The 17,099-nt window shown below is 38.0% G+C and overlaps 1 protein-coding gene across 1 annotated transcript in view; it reads left to right on the top strand.

Moving 5' to 3' along the window:
- The window catches only part of LOC136878918 (aldo-keto reductase family 1 member B1), a 77,070-nt gene that overhangs the window by 38,064 nt on the left and 21,907 nt on the right, over positions 1 to 17,099 (top strand). Inside the window, exons 4-5 of the mRNA XM_067152531.2 lie at positions 7,927 to 8,118; positions 14,268 to 14,474. Of these exons, the coding sequence (XP_067008632.2) occupies positions 7,927 to 8,118; positions 14,268 to 14,474 (399 nt within the window). The remainder of the gene's footprint in view (positions 1 to 7,926; positions 8,119 to 14,267; positions 14,475 to 17,099) is intronic.

Here is a 17,099-nt window from a genome sequence, read left to right as displayed (position 1 = left end):
ATTTAAATATATGCACTAGTCACTTCTTGTGATGTAGAAATATCATTTTCTGTGCTTAAGAATGTGCTGACAGATAAACAGATGAGGTTAAATCAAGACAATTTGGAGAAATTATGGTAGTTGTACAAACTTTCAAAAGGTACTGAATTTTAATAGTGCATATTTTTCAGTTTATTGTGCATGTTTTGCCATAATAGTGCACGAATGCATGTATATTTTGAGATTTGATAGTGCATGGAAATCCGGGCTCTAGTTATTATATTTACGAATCACTTCAACGTATTCTTGCGGTGTTTATCAGGAGATCACCAGGCAGTTGTCTCCTTCCAGAAATTCAGTTCATGATCTTGTCAGTAAGTTTGAGACTACTGGTTCAGTGCTAAACCAGAAGCACACACTATGTTGTACATTGTTAACAGAAGGAAAAAATTATGAAACTGACACAAAACTTCAACGTTCGCCACATAAATCTCTACCAGTATTAGCACAGCAAGTTGAGTCTTCAACAACTTCTGCATGTACAGGAACAAAATTATTAAAACTCATACCTATGCAAAAAAAAAAATAATAGAAATGTAACAAAAGCAAAAACGTTCATAATGTGGTATTGTGAACACAAGATAATCATTCGTTATGTGACAGATCAGTACTGTGTACAGCCTCCTCGGGTGCTGAGGCATGCTTGAACACAGTGAGGCATACTCAGCACCAAAGAATCCAACTGGTTTTGGGGCTCATTATCCCACTCTTCATCAGTCAGTTGCTGAATGTTAGTAGGAGGATTTGGACAGTGTGCATTTTCTGTCTTCAGTTCACATCATGCCTGATCAACACGGTTCATGTCCATTTGCTGAATGCACTGCATGTCAAGGAACTGACTGACAACTCTAACTCAATGGGCATTATCATCCAGTACTATAAAGCTCTCACCCACAGCGGTACCAAATCTTGCAATTGTAGGTTGGAGCAGTGATGTAGTTGGAACAAAATATTTACCGGAACTCACCTTATTAATTCAGCAATTTCCAAATGGACTCTTATTAGGTGTCAAAATCAGTGGCCTTATGTTTCCGACAAGTTGTTTCATCAGCTGAACGTTTCCCCTTTCGTAGCCATGACTTGACATATGGTTGTGGGTTAAATATATGCACAGGGGGTCCAACGCTGCTTATGAAAATAAGTAAGCTTGATCTTGCAACCAGCGGCCTATTTCTCTTTTCGGCGTGGATCTCATTGTACACCCATGACGTTTCAGCACTATGTATAGATATAAGATATTCTTACTGAGTGTAAAAATGTTACATCATTCTATAGCGGCAAAATATTTTCCGGAACGGCGGTCCGGTCCAACTAAACCACTGAGTTGGAGGATGTTGTTTATGTATACCAGAGTAGTTGTGTTATCCTGGATGGGAATTAGAGGCAATCAATCAATCATTCAATAATGATCTGCATTTAGGGCAGTCGCCCAGGTGGCAGATTCCCTATCTGTTGCTTTCTTAGCCTTTTCCTAAATGATTTGAAAGAAATTGGAAATTTATTGAACGTTTCCCTTGGTAAGTTATTCCAATCCCTAACTCCCCTTCCTATAAATGAATATTTGCCCCAGTTTGTCCTCTTGAATTCCAACTTTATCTTCATATTGTGATCTTTCCTACTTTTATAAACGCCACTCAAACTTATTCGTCTACTAATGTCATTTAACGTTAAGAATTTCATATTTAGGTTCCGTATTGAAACAAGATTTACATCAAAGAAAGGACAATAAGTTCCACCTTTTCAATACTATATATTGTGTGAAAGTTTTACATTACAGTTAAAACATCACAACTTTTGTACATTCGGTACCGGTTTCGACAGATTCCCTGTCATCATCAGCCGAGAATAATTAAACAAAGACAAGTATAGATCATGATTCTTATGGTGTGATTACAATGGTGGATTAAAATATACATTATATGATTAAAATAGTATATATATATATACACACACTGTCATTCCATGCCATCTCTCCGCTGACAGCTCGAAACATACTACTTAAAACAGATCAGATGTGATCTGTTTTTTGACATGCTCTATTTGTGGAAAAATACCTAATTCCCTCCTTGGGAACTTAGAATTTACATACCACTTAGTCGAGCTGCTTTTCTTCTTTCTCTCAATTCTTCCCAACCCAAACTTTGCAACATTTTTGTAACGCTACTCTTTTGTCGGAAATCACCCAGTACAAATCGAGCTGCTTTTCTTTGGATTTTTTCCAGTTCTTGAATCAGGTAATCCTGGTGAGGGTCCCATACACTGGAACTATACTCTAGTTGGGGTCTTACCAGAGACTTATATACCCTCTCCTTTACATCCTTACTACAACCCCTAAACACCCTCATAACCATGTGCAGAGATCTGTACCCTTTATTTACAAGCCCATTTATGTGAATACCCCAATGAAGATCTTTCCTTATATTAACACCTAGATACTTACAATGATCCCCAAAAGGAACTTTCACCCCATCAACGTTAACCAGACATGGCTCTACCCCTTGCTGCTAATGGTGCTTCCAGAATAAAAGGCTTGTCCCATCTCTCATTGTATTGTCTGCAGACTCTAATGCTCCTGTTGTATGAGTGGAAGCCTATTGTGACCTCATCAGAACAGAGCATATGCTTCAACTTTTCCTGATGCCATGGGCTATGAGTTGTTACCCACCTCACACCAACTGCCCTATGGTGTGGTTTAAGAGGAGCTTTTGGCATGGGCCTCCTTGATATCATTCCTCTATCATGCAACTCATTTTGGACTCTCTGATCCAACACATCCACTCCAGTGGCCCTCTGAAGATCCTCATGGAACGAGGCGGCAGTACCGGTGGGCCTACGACTTGCTGGAAGAAACAAATATTGATCCTCTCAGTGAATTGTTTTCATTGGGCATTCTGTCTGTTGTTGATCAGCAACCGTCCGTGTCTCTCTGAACTTTTTGTACACTATGGAGACTTCATTTTGACTCACTCCAACATGAGCAGCAACATCCTCGTGTTGCCATCATTCTTGTAGCATTGTTACAATTTGAATGCCGTCAATAGTAGAAATGGGTACTCTCACCATGTTCAATTTAATCCTACACATGCTGTTTATACATCACCGCCTTACAAGTAATGTTAAACTGACGGGCAAATATCGAACCTGACCTGAGTTTAATGTTGCTTACATGACCTATATTTGGGCAAGTTGCAGGAAAAAACAATTTAAAAAATTATAAAGAGCATTAAAAATACTCTTCAATCTACCCATGTTGACTCCAACTGCACATTTATATAAATACAGCAACATCTTATCACTCGCTAGTCTCCGTCAAACAGCCTCAGCTATCATGGTGTATAAGCTAAAGCATAAGTTGATACACTCCAATATTTCCTATAAAACTAATTCAGATATCCTGAAGTGCTTCAAAAATTAATTTTGCTTATATGCATACTTGTAAATTCGGTACAAATTCATTATGGAATTACTCTGTACGTATTTTCAACAGTCTCCCTGAAGACACAAGAGAGACGTGCACATGGCTCTTTCAAGCGTAAATTAGTTAACTACCTCATGTCATACACTGTTTGTATACAATTTAGATTACATCTGCTGTGTAATTGAATGTATGTACTGCACCATTACGAGCTTAGGCTCAGGTGCCCTTCGAATGAATGAATGAATTAATGAATTAATGAATGAATGAATGAATGAATATATGTGTCTCGGACATTGAGCCACGGTGCATACTATAAACAAGTTTGATGTACCTAAGATACGCTGATGAAAGAGCAACATGCAAAACTTTTTTTGAGCTTTGTTATGGTGAAATACCATAGCACGTGATGAGGTTTATAAAGTTTGAAGTTGATTCTTCACAACAACAGTCCACTCAATTTTTGTGTCCTCAATGCTCTTCTTAGAATGCCATCTCCCTATGAAGGTTGGCGATCCAATTGATTATGATAACTCTGGAAACAGTGGCTCGAAAGATTTAGATGGAAGTTCATCCATAACAATGGCACAGGTCTTTAAGCCAGGAATTTCTCCGTCTCCCCAGAGATCTTTTTTTTTTTTTTTTTTCCCCCTCAATGATGAGTTGAAGTTCATATCTTTCACCTTTCATGATGTGGTGGATGTACCTGAGCTTTCATTTCTTGACAAATGTTATCTCTTTTTTTTCTTTTTAATGAGTTGAAGACTTCTGCATTTTTTACTTACAAATTGGACAAAATTGTGTTGATTATTCTCCTAGTCAATATTACATCCAATTAAGATGAAATTTTAGATAGACATGTTTTGACCTGGCAAGGGGTTATCCTCAGTAAAATATTAATAATAAACTTAAACATTAGACACACAATATGAAGTGGTTTGTTAAGAAGCTTTTCCTTAGAAAACATGATGAAAATTAAAAATATGAGGTGGTAGTTGTTAAAACAGTTTTTGAGCTGGAGGCCTTTTTGTTGCAATATTTTCGTTGCTCCCTGATGCAGTTCAACTTATATCGTTACACTGTTAACTTAATTATTATTTTCAGTCACAGGCTGATATACGTAAGTTGTTATTGAAGTTGAACCGTCTGTTTTCTAATGTTACGTGGCCCGCTTGTATTACCTGTATTTTCTGACTACGGAGTCCAGCTCTCACCGAGCACGATAGTTGCAGTCGCTTAAGTGCGACCAGTATCCAGTATTCCGGAGATAGTGGGCTCGAATCCCACTGTTGGCTGCTCTGAAGATGGTTTTCCATGGTTTCCCATTTTCATACCAGACAAATGCTGGGGCTGTACCTTAATTAAGGCCATGGCCACTTCCTTCCTACTCCTAGCCCTTTCCTGTCCCATCATTGCTATAAAACCTATCTGTGTCGGTCGACATAAAGCAACTTGAAAAAAAAAATGGAGTATTGGGTGATAACAGTTATACTTTCCCTGCTTAACCCACTCTATACAGAAAACTATTCATAGTATGTGAACCAAACTTGATAGGAATAATGTCCATGTTATGGTCTACAAGATTTGCAAGGTTCACCTTATCTGAAAGGCAGGGTTTATGAAAGGAATGTTACACATGTGCTGATCTGAAGAGAAGCTATCAAGAGAGGTAACAGGCATACCCATGGAGATGCTTCATGCAGCTTGCTCTCCTGCACTTTCAAACTGTTCTGGCCAGTGACGAACACAATTTCGAGCACACTGTGTAGTCTGGTGGATGATACATCCATACCAACCAGTCATATTGCATGATATGGCAATGCTATAAAAGTGCTTCATTGGACTTGTTCATGCATTATTTCTCTTCCACATGTCCTTGGCAATGTTTGGATTAAGTTTCATGTTCATACAACCACTGGTTTTCCACATAGACTGATAAGTAGGGGAAGTTTAATTCTAACTAGTGATGGGATAATCAAATACAAAATAATTGATTATTTGATTATTTCATTTTATTTGATTATATATCCATTTCAATTATTTTTTTATTATTCATTTGAATGAATGAGGCAATTGAACAGTGAATATTTTTTCCAGATGATTATTCATTCAAAACTCAATTTGAATGAATTAGGCAATCAAATATTGAATTTTTCCATTTGAATATTTTTTGATTGTCTGTCTGAAACTCCCTTCAACTCAATGAGGCAATCGAATAGTGAATTTTTCCATTCAATTTCTTTTTCGATTATTTATTCAGAACTGCATTTGAATGAATGAGGCAATTGAATAATGAATGCTTTTGAAATAATTGAATGAAAAATTATGTTATTAATACAGTTAATTGACTTGTTTAGTTTCAGCATTTGGGGATATGTTTGGAAAAAAAGCTATTTCTATTTTTAATAAGAGTTCATCCATTCGCTTATTTCAATTGATTATCCATCCGACACACCTAAACCGAAAACTTGATTCATGACACATCTGAATATTCTATGCAATACAACTGAATGATATTTAAAACTCATTTGATTATTGTAATCTATTATTTATTCAATTAACTGAATAATCAGATGGAAGTTATTAGAATATTAAAAGTATACAACTGAATGATATTTGAAACTCATTTGACAATTTTAGTTGATTATTTATTTGATTATTTAAATAATCAGATGGAGGTTATTCAATTATTAAAAGTATTTGATTATCCCATCACTAATTATAACCACCTGGTACTTCTCAGGACAGAATCTTTTTAAATTGTTTGGGTTTTCTGTATAATTTATAATACTCATGACATTTGTGATTGAAATTTGTTCTCATTATGAACATGCATGTGACAAGGAGAGGCCAGACCTTGTGTCCAACCAATTTCAATGAGCTTCGATGTACCTGTTGGGCGATACTCAACAGCAACTTGTGTAGAAGGGTTTAGGTCAAGCACACAAGTATGAAGTATGAGGTATGAGTTCTCAACCTAATCAATACTTTATTTTACATAGTGTCAATATTATTTACATAAAAGGGCAGTACCAGTTTCGACCTGTAAATAGGTCATCTTCATCTGTCGAAACCTGTAACCTGTAAATAGGTCATCTTCATCTGTCGAAATCGGTACTGTCCTTATGTAAATAATATTGACACTATGTAAAATAAAGTATTGATTAGGTGGAGAACTCATCCTTCATACTTGTATGCTTGAACTATCATGGACTATGAAGCTAATAGATTATAGGGTTTAGATCAATACACTTTCGTTTTCGGGAAAAAAAAAAAAAAAAAAAAAAAAGAAGAAGAAGTCTAATGTCATGACACAGGATTCGCTTTGGACCAAGTGGAGGTGATAGAACACTAAAAGGCGAACAAATTTAAAATATGTCATGTCTGCAACCTAATAATAATAATAATAATAATAATAATGTTGATTTTACATCCCACTAGCTACTTTTGACCGTTTTCGGAGATGCCATGGTGCCGGAATTTTGTCTCACAGGAGTTCGTTTACGTGCCCGTAAATTTACCAACAGGAGGCAGTATATATATATTTTGTACAAGTTGATTTATGTCTCATCACAGGGACAGGTCTTATGACGACAATGGGATAGGAAAGGGCTAGGAGTGAGGAAGGAAGTGGCCATGGCCTTAATTAAGGTACAGCCCCAGCACTTGCGTGGTGTGAAAATGGGAAACCATCTTCATGACTGCCAACATTGCGGTTCGAACCCACTATTTCCTGAATGAATGCGAGCTCACAGTTGTAGGCCTAAACATTCTCACAAACCCATAAGACCATAAGGTGAGACTTAAAGCAACTTTTACAAAAATATATATATTTTGTACAAAAAATATAGCTGTGATGAGACTTGAACTCATGTCGTCAAGGTTCGCAGACAAGTGCAGTCCACCGCTCCAGTTGACTGCGGTGTAACTCTCCAAGTATATAAGTGTTGCATTGGAATCGGGGATTCATCAATTTTTCGGAAATTATTAGGTTGCGGATCTGACATCCTTAAGTAAAATTTGTTTGCCTTTTAGTGTTCTATCACCTCCACTTGGTCCAGAGCAGATCCTCCATCACAACACTTGACCTAAGTTTTTTGGGAAACAAAAGCGTATTGACCTAAATCCTTCTACATGAGTTACTGTTGAGTGTTCCACCAACAGGTACATTGAAGCTCATTGAAATCAGTTGGACACAGGGTCTGGCCTCTCCTTGTGAGTGTAGAAACATTCAATACATATTATTTAAAAAAAAACATTTGGAAAACAAAACAGAATGGAAAACCATTGGGACAGGCAGCACAGCATGAACCAATGGGACTGTCCCAGTGAAAACAGGATATATTTTGCACACTATAAAGTAGCTCCTAGTGATAATTACGACAATTAGAAGTTTGTATAGTCATGGATGAATCCCATCCAATTCTTTGTTTTGAAATTTGCCATCAATATTCTTTCTTTCCTTTTTTTAGGATGGAGATGATCTTTTCCCTGAGAAGGATGGAAAAATACAATTCAGTGATGCTGACTATGTTGACACGTGGAAAGAAATGGAGAAAGCAGTGAAGCAAGGCCTCACTAAGTCTATTGGCATTTCTAATTTTAACTCGGAACAAGTTAAACGCATCTTGGAGGTAGCAGAAATCAAACCGGTAACAAACCAGGTCAGTATTTTGGACAATGTTTTGAAATCTAAAATTTAATAACATGTTTAATGGAGATCTGTCCTTATGGGCCGAACTTTCCATTCCTCTTAATGGTGTAGTTGTAGAAAATTAATTTAGATGCTGTACATGATATGCTGTTTATTGCAATTACTACAAGGCATGTTTAAGTAAGGTCCATTTAAAAATAAGTACACAATGAAAGGTTATTTCAAAAAAGTAAATTTATTTTCAGAAAGTACATACTTCATTCTATTTTTTGACATAGTTGCCAAGTTTATTCAAACACTTATCATACGTTGTAACCAATTTTAAAATACCCTTTTCATAGAAAGTTATCGCCTGCTCTGATAACTAAAAGTTCACTGCCGTTTTCACGTCGTCGTCATCATTGTAATGGTTGCCACTGAGGTGATGTTTGAGGTGGAGGAACAGATCGTAATTGCTCGGTGCAAGATCAGGACTGTAGGCTGGGTGGTCTAAAACTTTCCAGCCAAAACTGTCCAATAAATCGTGGGTCTGACCTGCAGTGTGAGGTCTTGCATTGTCATGGAGAAGGACAATTCCCTTTGTCAGCATGCTGTGTCTTTTGTTTTGAATCGCTCTGCGTTGCTTTCTCAGGGTTTGGCAGTATGCTTCTGCATTGATAGTGGTTCCTCGCTGCATGAGGTCGACCAACAAAACACCATGCCTATCCAAAAACACCGATGCCATGATTTTGCGCTGGGACAGAATCTGTTTGGCCTTCACCTTTACAGGCGAGTGTGTGTGTGTGTGTCTCCATTCCATGCTCTGCTGCTTCGATTGGGGCATGATATGTGAAACCCATGTTTCGTCTCCAGTTACGATCTGACTCAAGAAGCAGTCACCTTCTTCATCATAACGAGTCAAGAACTTCATCTCTGTTAGGAGTTTCGGGACCCAACGGGAGCACAGTTTCCTAAACTTTAGGTGTTCAGAAACAATGTTGTAAAGCACTGATCTCGACACGTTAGGAAATTTGTTTGATAGACCTGTTATTGTGAAGCACCTCTTCTCACGAATCTTCGCTTCGCCACCAAATCGTCTGTAATCAAAGAAGGGTGACCGGAGCGGTCCTCATCATGGATGTTGTCACGGCCATCTTTGAATTGTCGTACCCACTTATGCACTTTGCTTTCACTCATGACAGTATCACCGTACACTTCGCAAATCTGTCAATGAATTTCTGCAGCAGACAGGTTCCTTACTGACAAAAACCGTATCACTGACCGAACCTCGCACGTGGCGGGCGAGTTGATAGTCTTAAACATTTTGAAAGCACAGAACAGAACCATACAGGTTAGCTACAGAGCTGAAACTGAGCACAGTTGTTCCCGAGACATGCCGGTACATGACACACTCACTCGTTGTGATATGCGTGCGAACTCCTAGTGTCTACAACAAAACTGACCTTACTTAAAAAACATGCTTTGTATTTAAGAAATTTACTATTAAGTCATACTGTCAGAGTTGAACAATGTTTACTAATTACTGTATACAGAATGTATCCATGATGATGATACAAACTTTCAGGGACAATGGAGGATGGCAAATGGATCAGTTTGAGATAACGAACTGTAGTCCAGAAACGTTCAAGTCAAAAGTTATTAAAAATCCAAGTTTTTTAATGTCTGTCCGGTCTTAACAGACACCGGGGTGTCAGAATTTTGTCCTGCAGTAGTTCTTTAATCTGCTGGAAGCCAACAACATGGGATTGTCACCTTTAAACACCCTTAAAAGCCACCAAGCTCAGTCAGGTTTGAACCCGTTAACTTGAGATTAGTAGAGTATCCATTACATCACTGCAGCCGGCAGTTAAAGCAAAAATCGGTCTGATACCTCTGACTGTACTGTCCATTACATGTGTTAAGAGTACAATAGGGGAGACAATCCCGACAAGCGGAAGAGGCTAGGATAATAACTCAACGACTCCAGTGCAGATGGTGTTCTGTGTATTGACGTAATCAGTGTGTGATGTCTGTGTTCAGTGTGTGTTTACGGGTTGAAGTGATACGTTGATCAGCTCTATCCAAGTGGACAGACGGACGTTCAATGACTTGAATTTTAATAACTTTTGACTCAAACGTTTCTGGACTACAGTTCCTTATCTCAAATTGATCCATTTGCCATCCTTCATCATCCCTGAAAATTTGTAACATCATCATGGATACACCCTGTATACTTTGTATACACTAATATTGATCTTTCAGTATATTCCAGAAAACTGGGAAAAAATGGCTAGAGAAGAAAGGAATAAGAAAAAAAAGTATATATTCTTGCTTTTTTTTTTCTTTGGCTAGTGTTTTGCCACTAGACTAACTCAAATAGGAGTGCACAGCTGTGAGCTTGCATCCGGGAGATAGTGGGTTCGAGGTCCACTGTCGGTAGCCCTGAATATGGTTTTCCGTGGTTTCCCATTTTCACACCGGGCAAATGCTGGGGCTGTTCCTTAATTAAGGCCACAACCACTTTCTTCCCACTCCTAGGTCTTTCCAATCCCATCGTCACCATAAGACCTGTATCGGCATGACGTAAAACAAATTGTAAAGAAAAAAACCTCAAATAGGATTTTAGCAACGATGGGATAAGAAAGGCCTTGGATTAGGAAGGAGGCTGCTGTGGGCTTAATTAGCATACAGCCCTGACAGTTTCCTTGTATGAAAATGGAAAACCATGGACTTCTATCTTCAGGGCTCCCAGTGGTGGATTTCAAGCTCGCTATTTCCCAAATACAAGCTCCCAGCTATATGGCAGGCACCACTCAGCCAACTCACTTGATACTTTGTTAAAGAAAGTTTCAATTGTATTTAAAGCTGAGATTACTGATTGAGGAAGTCTTTATCTTTCCTCTATATACAGTGGAACCTTGATTATCAGTTCCAAGAAACTACATTTTCCTGGATTATTCGTTCAAATTATGTGGTTCTGCGAGCATCCTAATTAAATCAAGTTTTAAATATCGTGCATTATCTGTTCCTCGAAGAAATGAGTTCCTGCATCTACTGTCCACAAATTTCAGTCCCATCAACACTAAATCCTCAACCAAGCATTTTTTAAGAAATAGTATCTCAGAAAGGTCAGGCAGGACATACGTATGGATCTTGGTGTTAACGTTCCATCATTGCAGTAATTAGAACAAGTACTATATTGGGAAAGCAATCGGCAGCGAACTTGCATTAGGGACCATCTTAGCAAAGCATTCGGCTGGTATCTTTTAGGGAAACCTCGCAAATCATAAAGCAGAGTGTGGCTGCAACAATTGGGAGGAGATAGATGGCATTCCAACAGCTCTACCTGAAGATGGAAAGAGTTTTGTCAAATGTGAAACATCTATATTACGTCCAGGATTAAATGTAACTTAAAAGCTTTTCAGCCTGTTGAACACATAAGTTAAATATTACACTATGATATACCTGTAAAAGAAATAAAAAGCATTATCAAACAAGGAATAAAAATACACACTATTGAACAAAGAATAACATGATTTGTTCTTAAAAGCACATCACCGAGCTCGATAGCTGCAGTCACTTAAGTGCGGCCAATATCCAGTGTTCGGGAGATAGTGGGTTCGAACCCCACTGTTGGCAGCCCGTGGTTTCCCATTTTCACATCAGGCAAATGCAGGGGGTGTACCTTAATTAAGGCCACAACTGCTTCCTTCCCACTCCTAGCCCTTTCCTGTCCTATCGTCGCTATAAGACCTATCTCTGTCGGTGCGACATAAAGCATCTTGTAAAAAAAAAAAAAAAAAAAACCAAGAGCACATTCATCAGATTCTACCAAGTCACATTCACATTCAATGTTTGGAAATATGTGTGTTTATTTCTGTTCAAACATCTATGAATTTGAAATTTGGAACTCTTCCTGATGAAGTCCTGCTTTGTCTCCACTCCAGCATACACTACGAGGCATTTGAAGAACCGTAACAATGGTGTTTGGACAGAAATAAACATAAATAATTTCCAAATATTGAATGTGACTTGATAGAATCTGATGATGTCCTTTTAAGAATGAAACATGTCATTCTTTGTTTAATAGCGTGTATTTTTAATCCTTGTTTAATAATTTTTTTTTTTAGAGGTATAATATAGTGAAATATTTATATTTAACTTATGTGTTCGACAGACTGAAAAGCTTTTAAGTTATTTTTAACTGAGTTAACACTGGAAAGTATGGCTTCCTTCTTAACAAATTAATGAATGCAGAGTTAGATGTTTATTTTTGACTTTTCGGATTGTATCACCAAACAGGTTTTCGGCACTTCTCTTAGGTCAGTATATAGTCACTGGGCTTTCAGACAGGAATCAAAATTGCTCCTTCCTAATACGAATCTAGTATTTTAATACGATCGGACACAATTATGTTCTCTCAAGACCAGAACAGATCTTGATAAATAATTTTCATTTCTGTGTTGATGTTTAACTTACTTCAAAACTACCTTAAAAGGATGTTCCACCAAATCAACTCTTTTTATGTACTGAATTAGTTTTATTACACTAGAGGAGTCATCTTCAGTTCAAATATTAAAAATCGAGAACCATTATACAATTACATACTCACAGATAAAAAGTTATAATAAAATATAATATGTTTCATAATATTAAACCATCGAGGGTCCTGGAAAATTATTCTTTAATGTCCTATTATTTACATTTATAAAAGTGTCTGTTTGATACTTCCAACAGAAGGACAACACTGGCAAGGAAGGGAACATTCGCATATTTTCAACACCACAAGTTGTATAATAGACATCGAACATCTCAAGCTTACTGGTTCTCTGTGCATAACGACATAATAACAAGCAATAATCATCCTAAAGGACGTTCCCTTCCATAACACCAGTATATTGCTGAAATTAGACAGAACTTTGTAAACAAGGCCCATTTGACATTAGTTTAAAATCTACCAGAAAAGACAAATTTATCCAAAGTGTCAGAGTTCTACAAGAAAGAATTTTAGTCATACTTCAGCATAACTTATTCATTTTTAATATTAGTTACTTTCACTATTCAGTTTTAAAATCAGATACATTTTTATAAGTGTATATACAGTAATAGGACATTGAGGAATAATTTTCCAGAAACTCAATGGCTTAATATTACATAACATGTGATATTTTATCATAACTTTTTATCTGTATATATGTAATTGTATAATGGTTCTTAATTTTAGTATTTGAGAAGAAATAAATAATCACATTGTGTTATGTGTATACACTGGTTATGCCACCCCCCCTCCCACACTGTCTTACATCATTATCATCCTCTGGTTTTCTCCGCATACTTTCTTTCCATTCTTCAGCTCTGTTCTGTTCTATGCTGGTGTTTTTTGTTGCATTATATTTTATTTCGGTTTCTGTTTATTTCTTCTCCCTCATTCGTCTGATGTCCTTTCTGTTACTTCTCACGTACACACAGTGTGATAGAACATCTTAATTGGAGTTTAACGTTGTCGTCAGCTTTTGCTTGGAGTGCTGCGCCAGCATACAGCCATCTGCTGACGAATGAGCATACCACTACAGCTCCAACAGTAAAGCATTCTTAAATTCACTCACTCATTATTGTATAAGTCTTCCTTGTGAACAGTCACGATTTTCTGCTGAAGACATGGAGCAAAGTTTTCTGTGAAACGTAGAGTTTCACCTTGTTTTCTTGGCATGGCATACCGTGTCTACAAGTATGGGCCACGAAAGCATCAATATTAACATTATAATAATATAAAAATGACTGAAGTATGAGCGATGCTTGTAATAATATTTGTTATGCAGCTGATCCTTGTTGTGAATGGTGTACTTGTGCCACTCACAGGGTCATCTGAATGCATTTCAGTGGACTTTGCAGACTAGCTTAGTTAGGAAAGCAACAGGAAACTACGTAACACTTCATTTCTCTAGTACGTATTTTCATTGACAGCTGATGGTGGAGCTGTTAGGGAAAAGTTGCCTTTAGACTGAGGACTCGACATGATCCAAGTTACCTGATGTTTCTGAGCAGCTTGCTCGGGTCTAAGGTGGGAAATGATTCTTGAGCTCTTCATCCTCCTATAGAACTTTTAACTATAGAGAAAGGTCAAAGGATTTCCAAAATAGAAACAATGAAAAACTTGTATAATTCTTGTTTTGCTTTCAGGTCGAGTGTCATCCTTACTTAAATCAGAAGAAATTGATCGAGTTCTGCAAATCAAAGGACATTACCATCACAGCCTACAGCCCTTTAGGTTCACCAGATCGTCCCTGGGCCAAGCCTGATGATCCTCAGTTAATGGATGATGCTAAACTTAAGAAAGTAGCTGAAAAGTACGGCAAGACACCAGCCCAAATCCTGCTTAGATACCAGGTATTTAACATCAATATAAATAAAAGGCTGATGCATCTTATTCTGAATTATGACTTACTTCTAGAGTTCTACCTGACCACAATTCTTATGTCTAGAGAGTGAATTTTTATGTAACATACACCTGTGGGTGGGGGACACAGATGATGAATACACACACGGTGTCCCCTGCATGTTGTAAGAGGTGACTAAAAGGGGTAACCAAGGGATGCCGAATTTTGAACCATTAGATTACCTGTGTTTAGTACCATCACCATGAATCGACTTTTCTTGCAATTAGTACCATTATGTGAGGAATACCATGGGTCAGTGGGTGGCTCGCTACGGGTTTACAGTACCCATGTATAGTATCCACCACTATGATGGAGGCTTTCCTCTGTCCATATTTGGTTGGAACACCCCAAGGAGAAAAAGGCTATTCTCACTGGGGTATTTCAGCATCTGGTTGTGGACATCATGGGCCTGCGTTTTGAGGAACACCACGGGTCTGGGTGTTGCCTGTGATTGGTACCACTGTATGAGCGACACCATGGGTCTGCGTTGCCTGTGATTAGTACCCACTATGTGAGGAACACCACGGGATAGTATGGTCCCTGTAATTAACGCTCTTGGAGCCAAGAGCCGCTCTGGTCGGCCGCTCCCCATCAGCTGGAAGAGGCCAGAGCTCCGCCTCCACTCTACTACTGTAAAGTGCCAGGCCGTTTTCAGTGGAAATACATGTATTTTAAAATTCGCGTATATCTGCCGGTGTATAGCAAATTCCGGCATGAAATTTTCTACATATTGACTACGTAGAATAAGAAACTGGTTTGGAATGATATACAGAGTCAAAGACGTTTTATTGTTGATTTATAGTTGTTGATAACGTTTATTTTTAGGAGGAGAAAAATATTTTCGCACTTTCTCTCTCAATATCTACTTTGAAAAAATAATTTACGGTACAAAAGAATGTACATAATTATGTATAATGTACTTCTAAATACAATTCTATAGAATAACTAATTTGAACGAGAAAAATAAAAACATAAAAAATAAAAATTCAAACATATGTCACTAATAAAAACAGGACAATTTTACTCACCGATAAATTTCGCGTGTATGTATCGATGTTTGGGAAATACTGACAACAAATTTTCTACGTGCGGACAACACAGTATTAAAATCATTCTGAATTATTAAATAAGTAAAAAATAGTAGTTGATATTATAGTTTTTGTTTTCAGAAAAAATAGTTTCTCGTTTTCAGTTGTAGTATATATTAGAAAAATAATTTTACAATACAACAGAATTTACGAAATTAAGAAATGTATGGCACTAAAGCCGTGATTTGTTTTGACCTACTAAGCGACCGCTGCTCAGTTCAGTACCTGCAGTTTACGAGGTGAATCATGGTCAGTGAGACGGATCCTCTCAGTAATTATTCTTGGTTTTCCAGACCGGGGTCGCCCTCTCACCCTCGGATATCTCCTTAATTGCAATCACTTAGGGTCACTTAGATTGAGTGAACCTCGAACCAACCCTCAGGACCAGGCGAAAATTCTTGATCTGGGCGGGAATCGAACCCATGACCTCCGGGTGAGAGGCAGGCACGCTACAGTTGGCCTGCGGAGACCGGCATTTAGGTAATGATAGAGGACTATATGTGACTATAAGGTTTAGCAGAGAGTAAGTGAAAAGTAAATTGAAGTGTGATATGGGCGGAGAATCAGACGGTAGGGCATGTTTAGGTCCAAGAACTTCCTTGAAGGAGACAGGAGGTTGAGGAATGTTGTCGGGTTCATTGGGACAAATTTCTACAAAATGTTCTCCAGAGACATCATCATCATATTTGTTATCACTAGTTTCATCTACCACCATATTCAGAGTAGCTTTAGTGCTGTTAGACACAATTAAACGTCTCTTCTTTAGCTGCGGTGATTGCGCGGACGTGTCCGGTATAATTTCGTCGCTACTCTCTGAACTAAATTCCCTATCGCTATCCCATAAATCATCCGCGTTAACTTCACACTGTACTAAATACGGCATTAATTCATTGTCATCAATACCTGCTGAAAAATTATCACGTGAACAACATACCATTTTCCTGTCACAAATTTACTCACTGCAAGGAGCAATCTCTTACTGACCGGTTAGCGGTATTTGTAAACACAGGAAGCGACTCTTGTGAAAGGTATAACACCCTCTTAGAACTGCCAAAGCAAGGCCAGGCACACAATAACCTGTAGCCCCTTTACTACAGGTTGTAACAAAAGTATGCACGTCACTATAGGTTGCCTCAAAATTATGTATATCACATAATTTTAAGCCGGCCGATGTAATCGGCTCTGGCAACTTCCGACTGGATTGTTAACGGCCGACCAGATCGGCTCTGGCAATTTAAAGGGCAGATGCTCGCACTACCGCCTGGCACCAAGAGAGTTAATACCACTACGTGAGGAACACCATGAGTTTGCATTGCCTATGAGTGGCACCATTATGTGAGAAACACCATAGGTCTGTGTTACCTGTGCTTAGTACATTACCTGCGAGTAGGACCACAATGTGAGAAACACAGTGAATCTGTGTTACTTGTGATTAGTACCGCTGCATGAGAAATACCATGGTTCTACTTTCCTAGTGATAAGTACCA

Source organism: Anabrus simplex, chromosome 8 (genome assembly GCF_040414725.1).
Source record: "Anabrus simplex isolate iqAnaSimp1 chromosome 8, ASM4041472v1, whole genome shotgun sequence".
In the NCBI taxonomy this organism is placed as follows: Eukaryota; Metazoa; Arthropoda; class Insecta; order Orthoptera; family Tettigoniidae; genus Anabrus; species Anabrus simplex.
The sequence above is the reverse complement of the archived record's forward strand: the minus strand, read 5'-3'. Positions and strand labels throughout refer to the sequence as shown.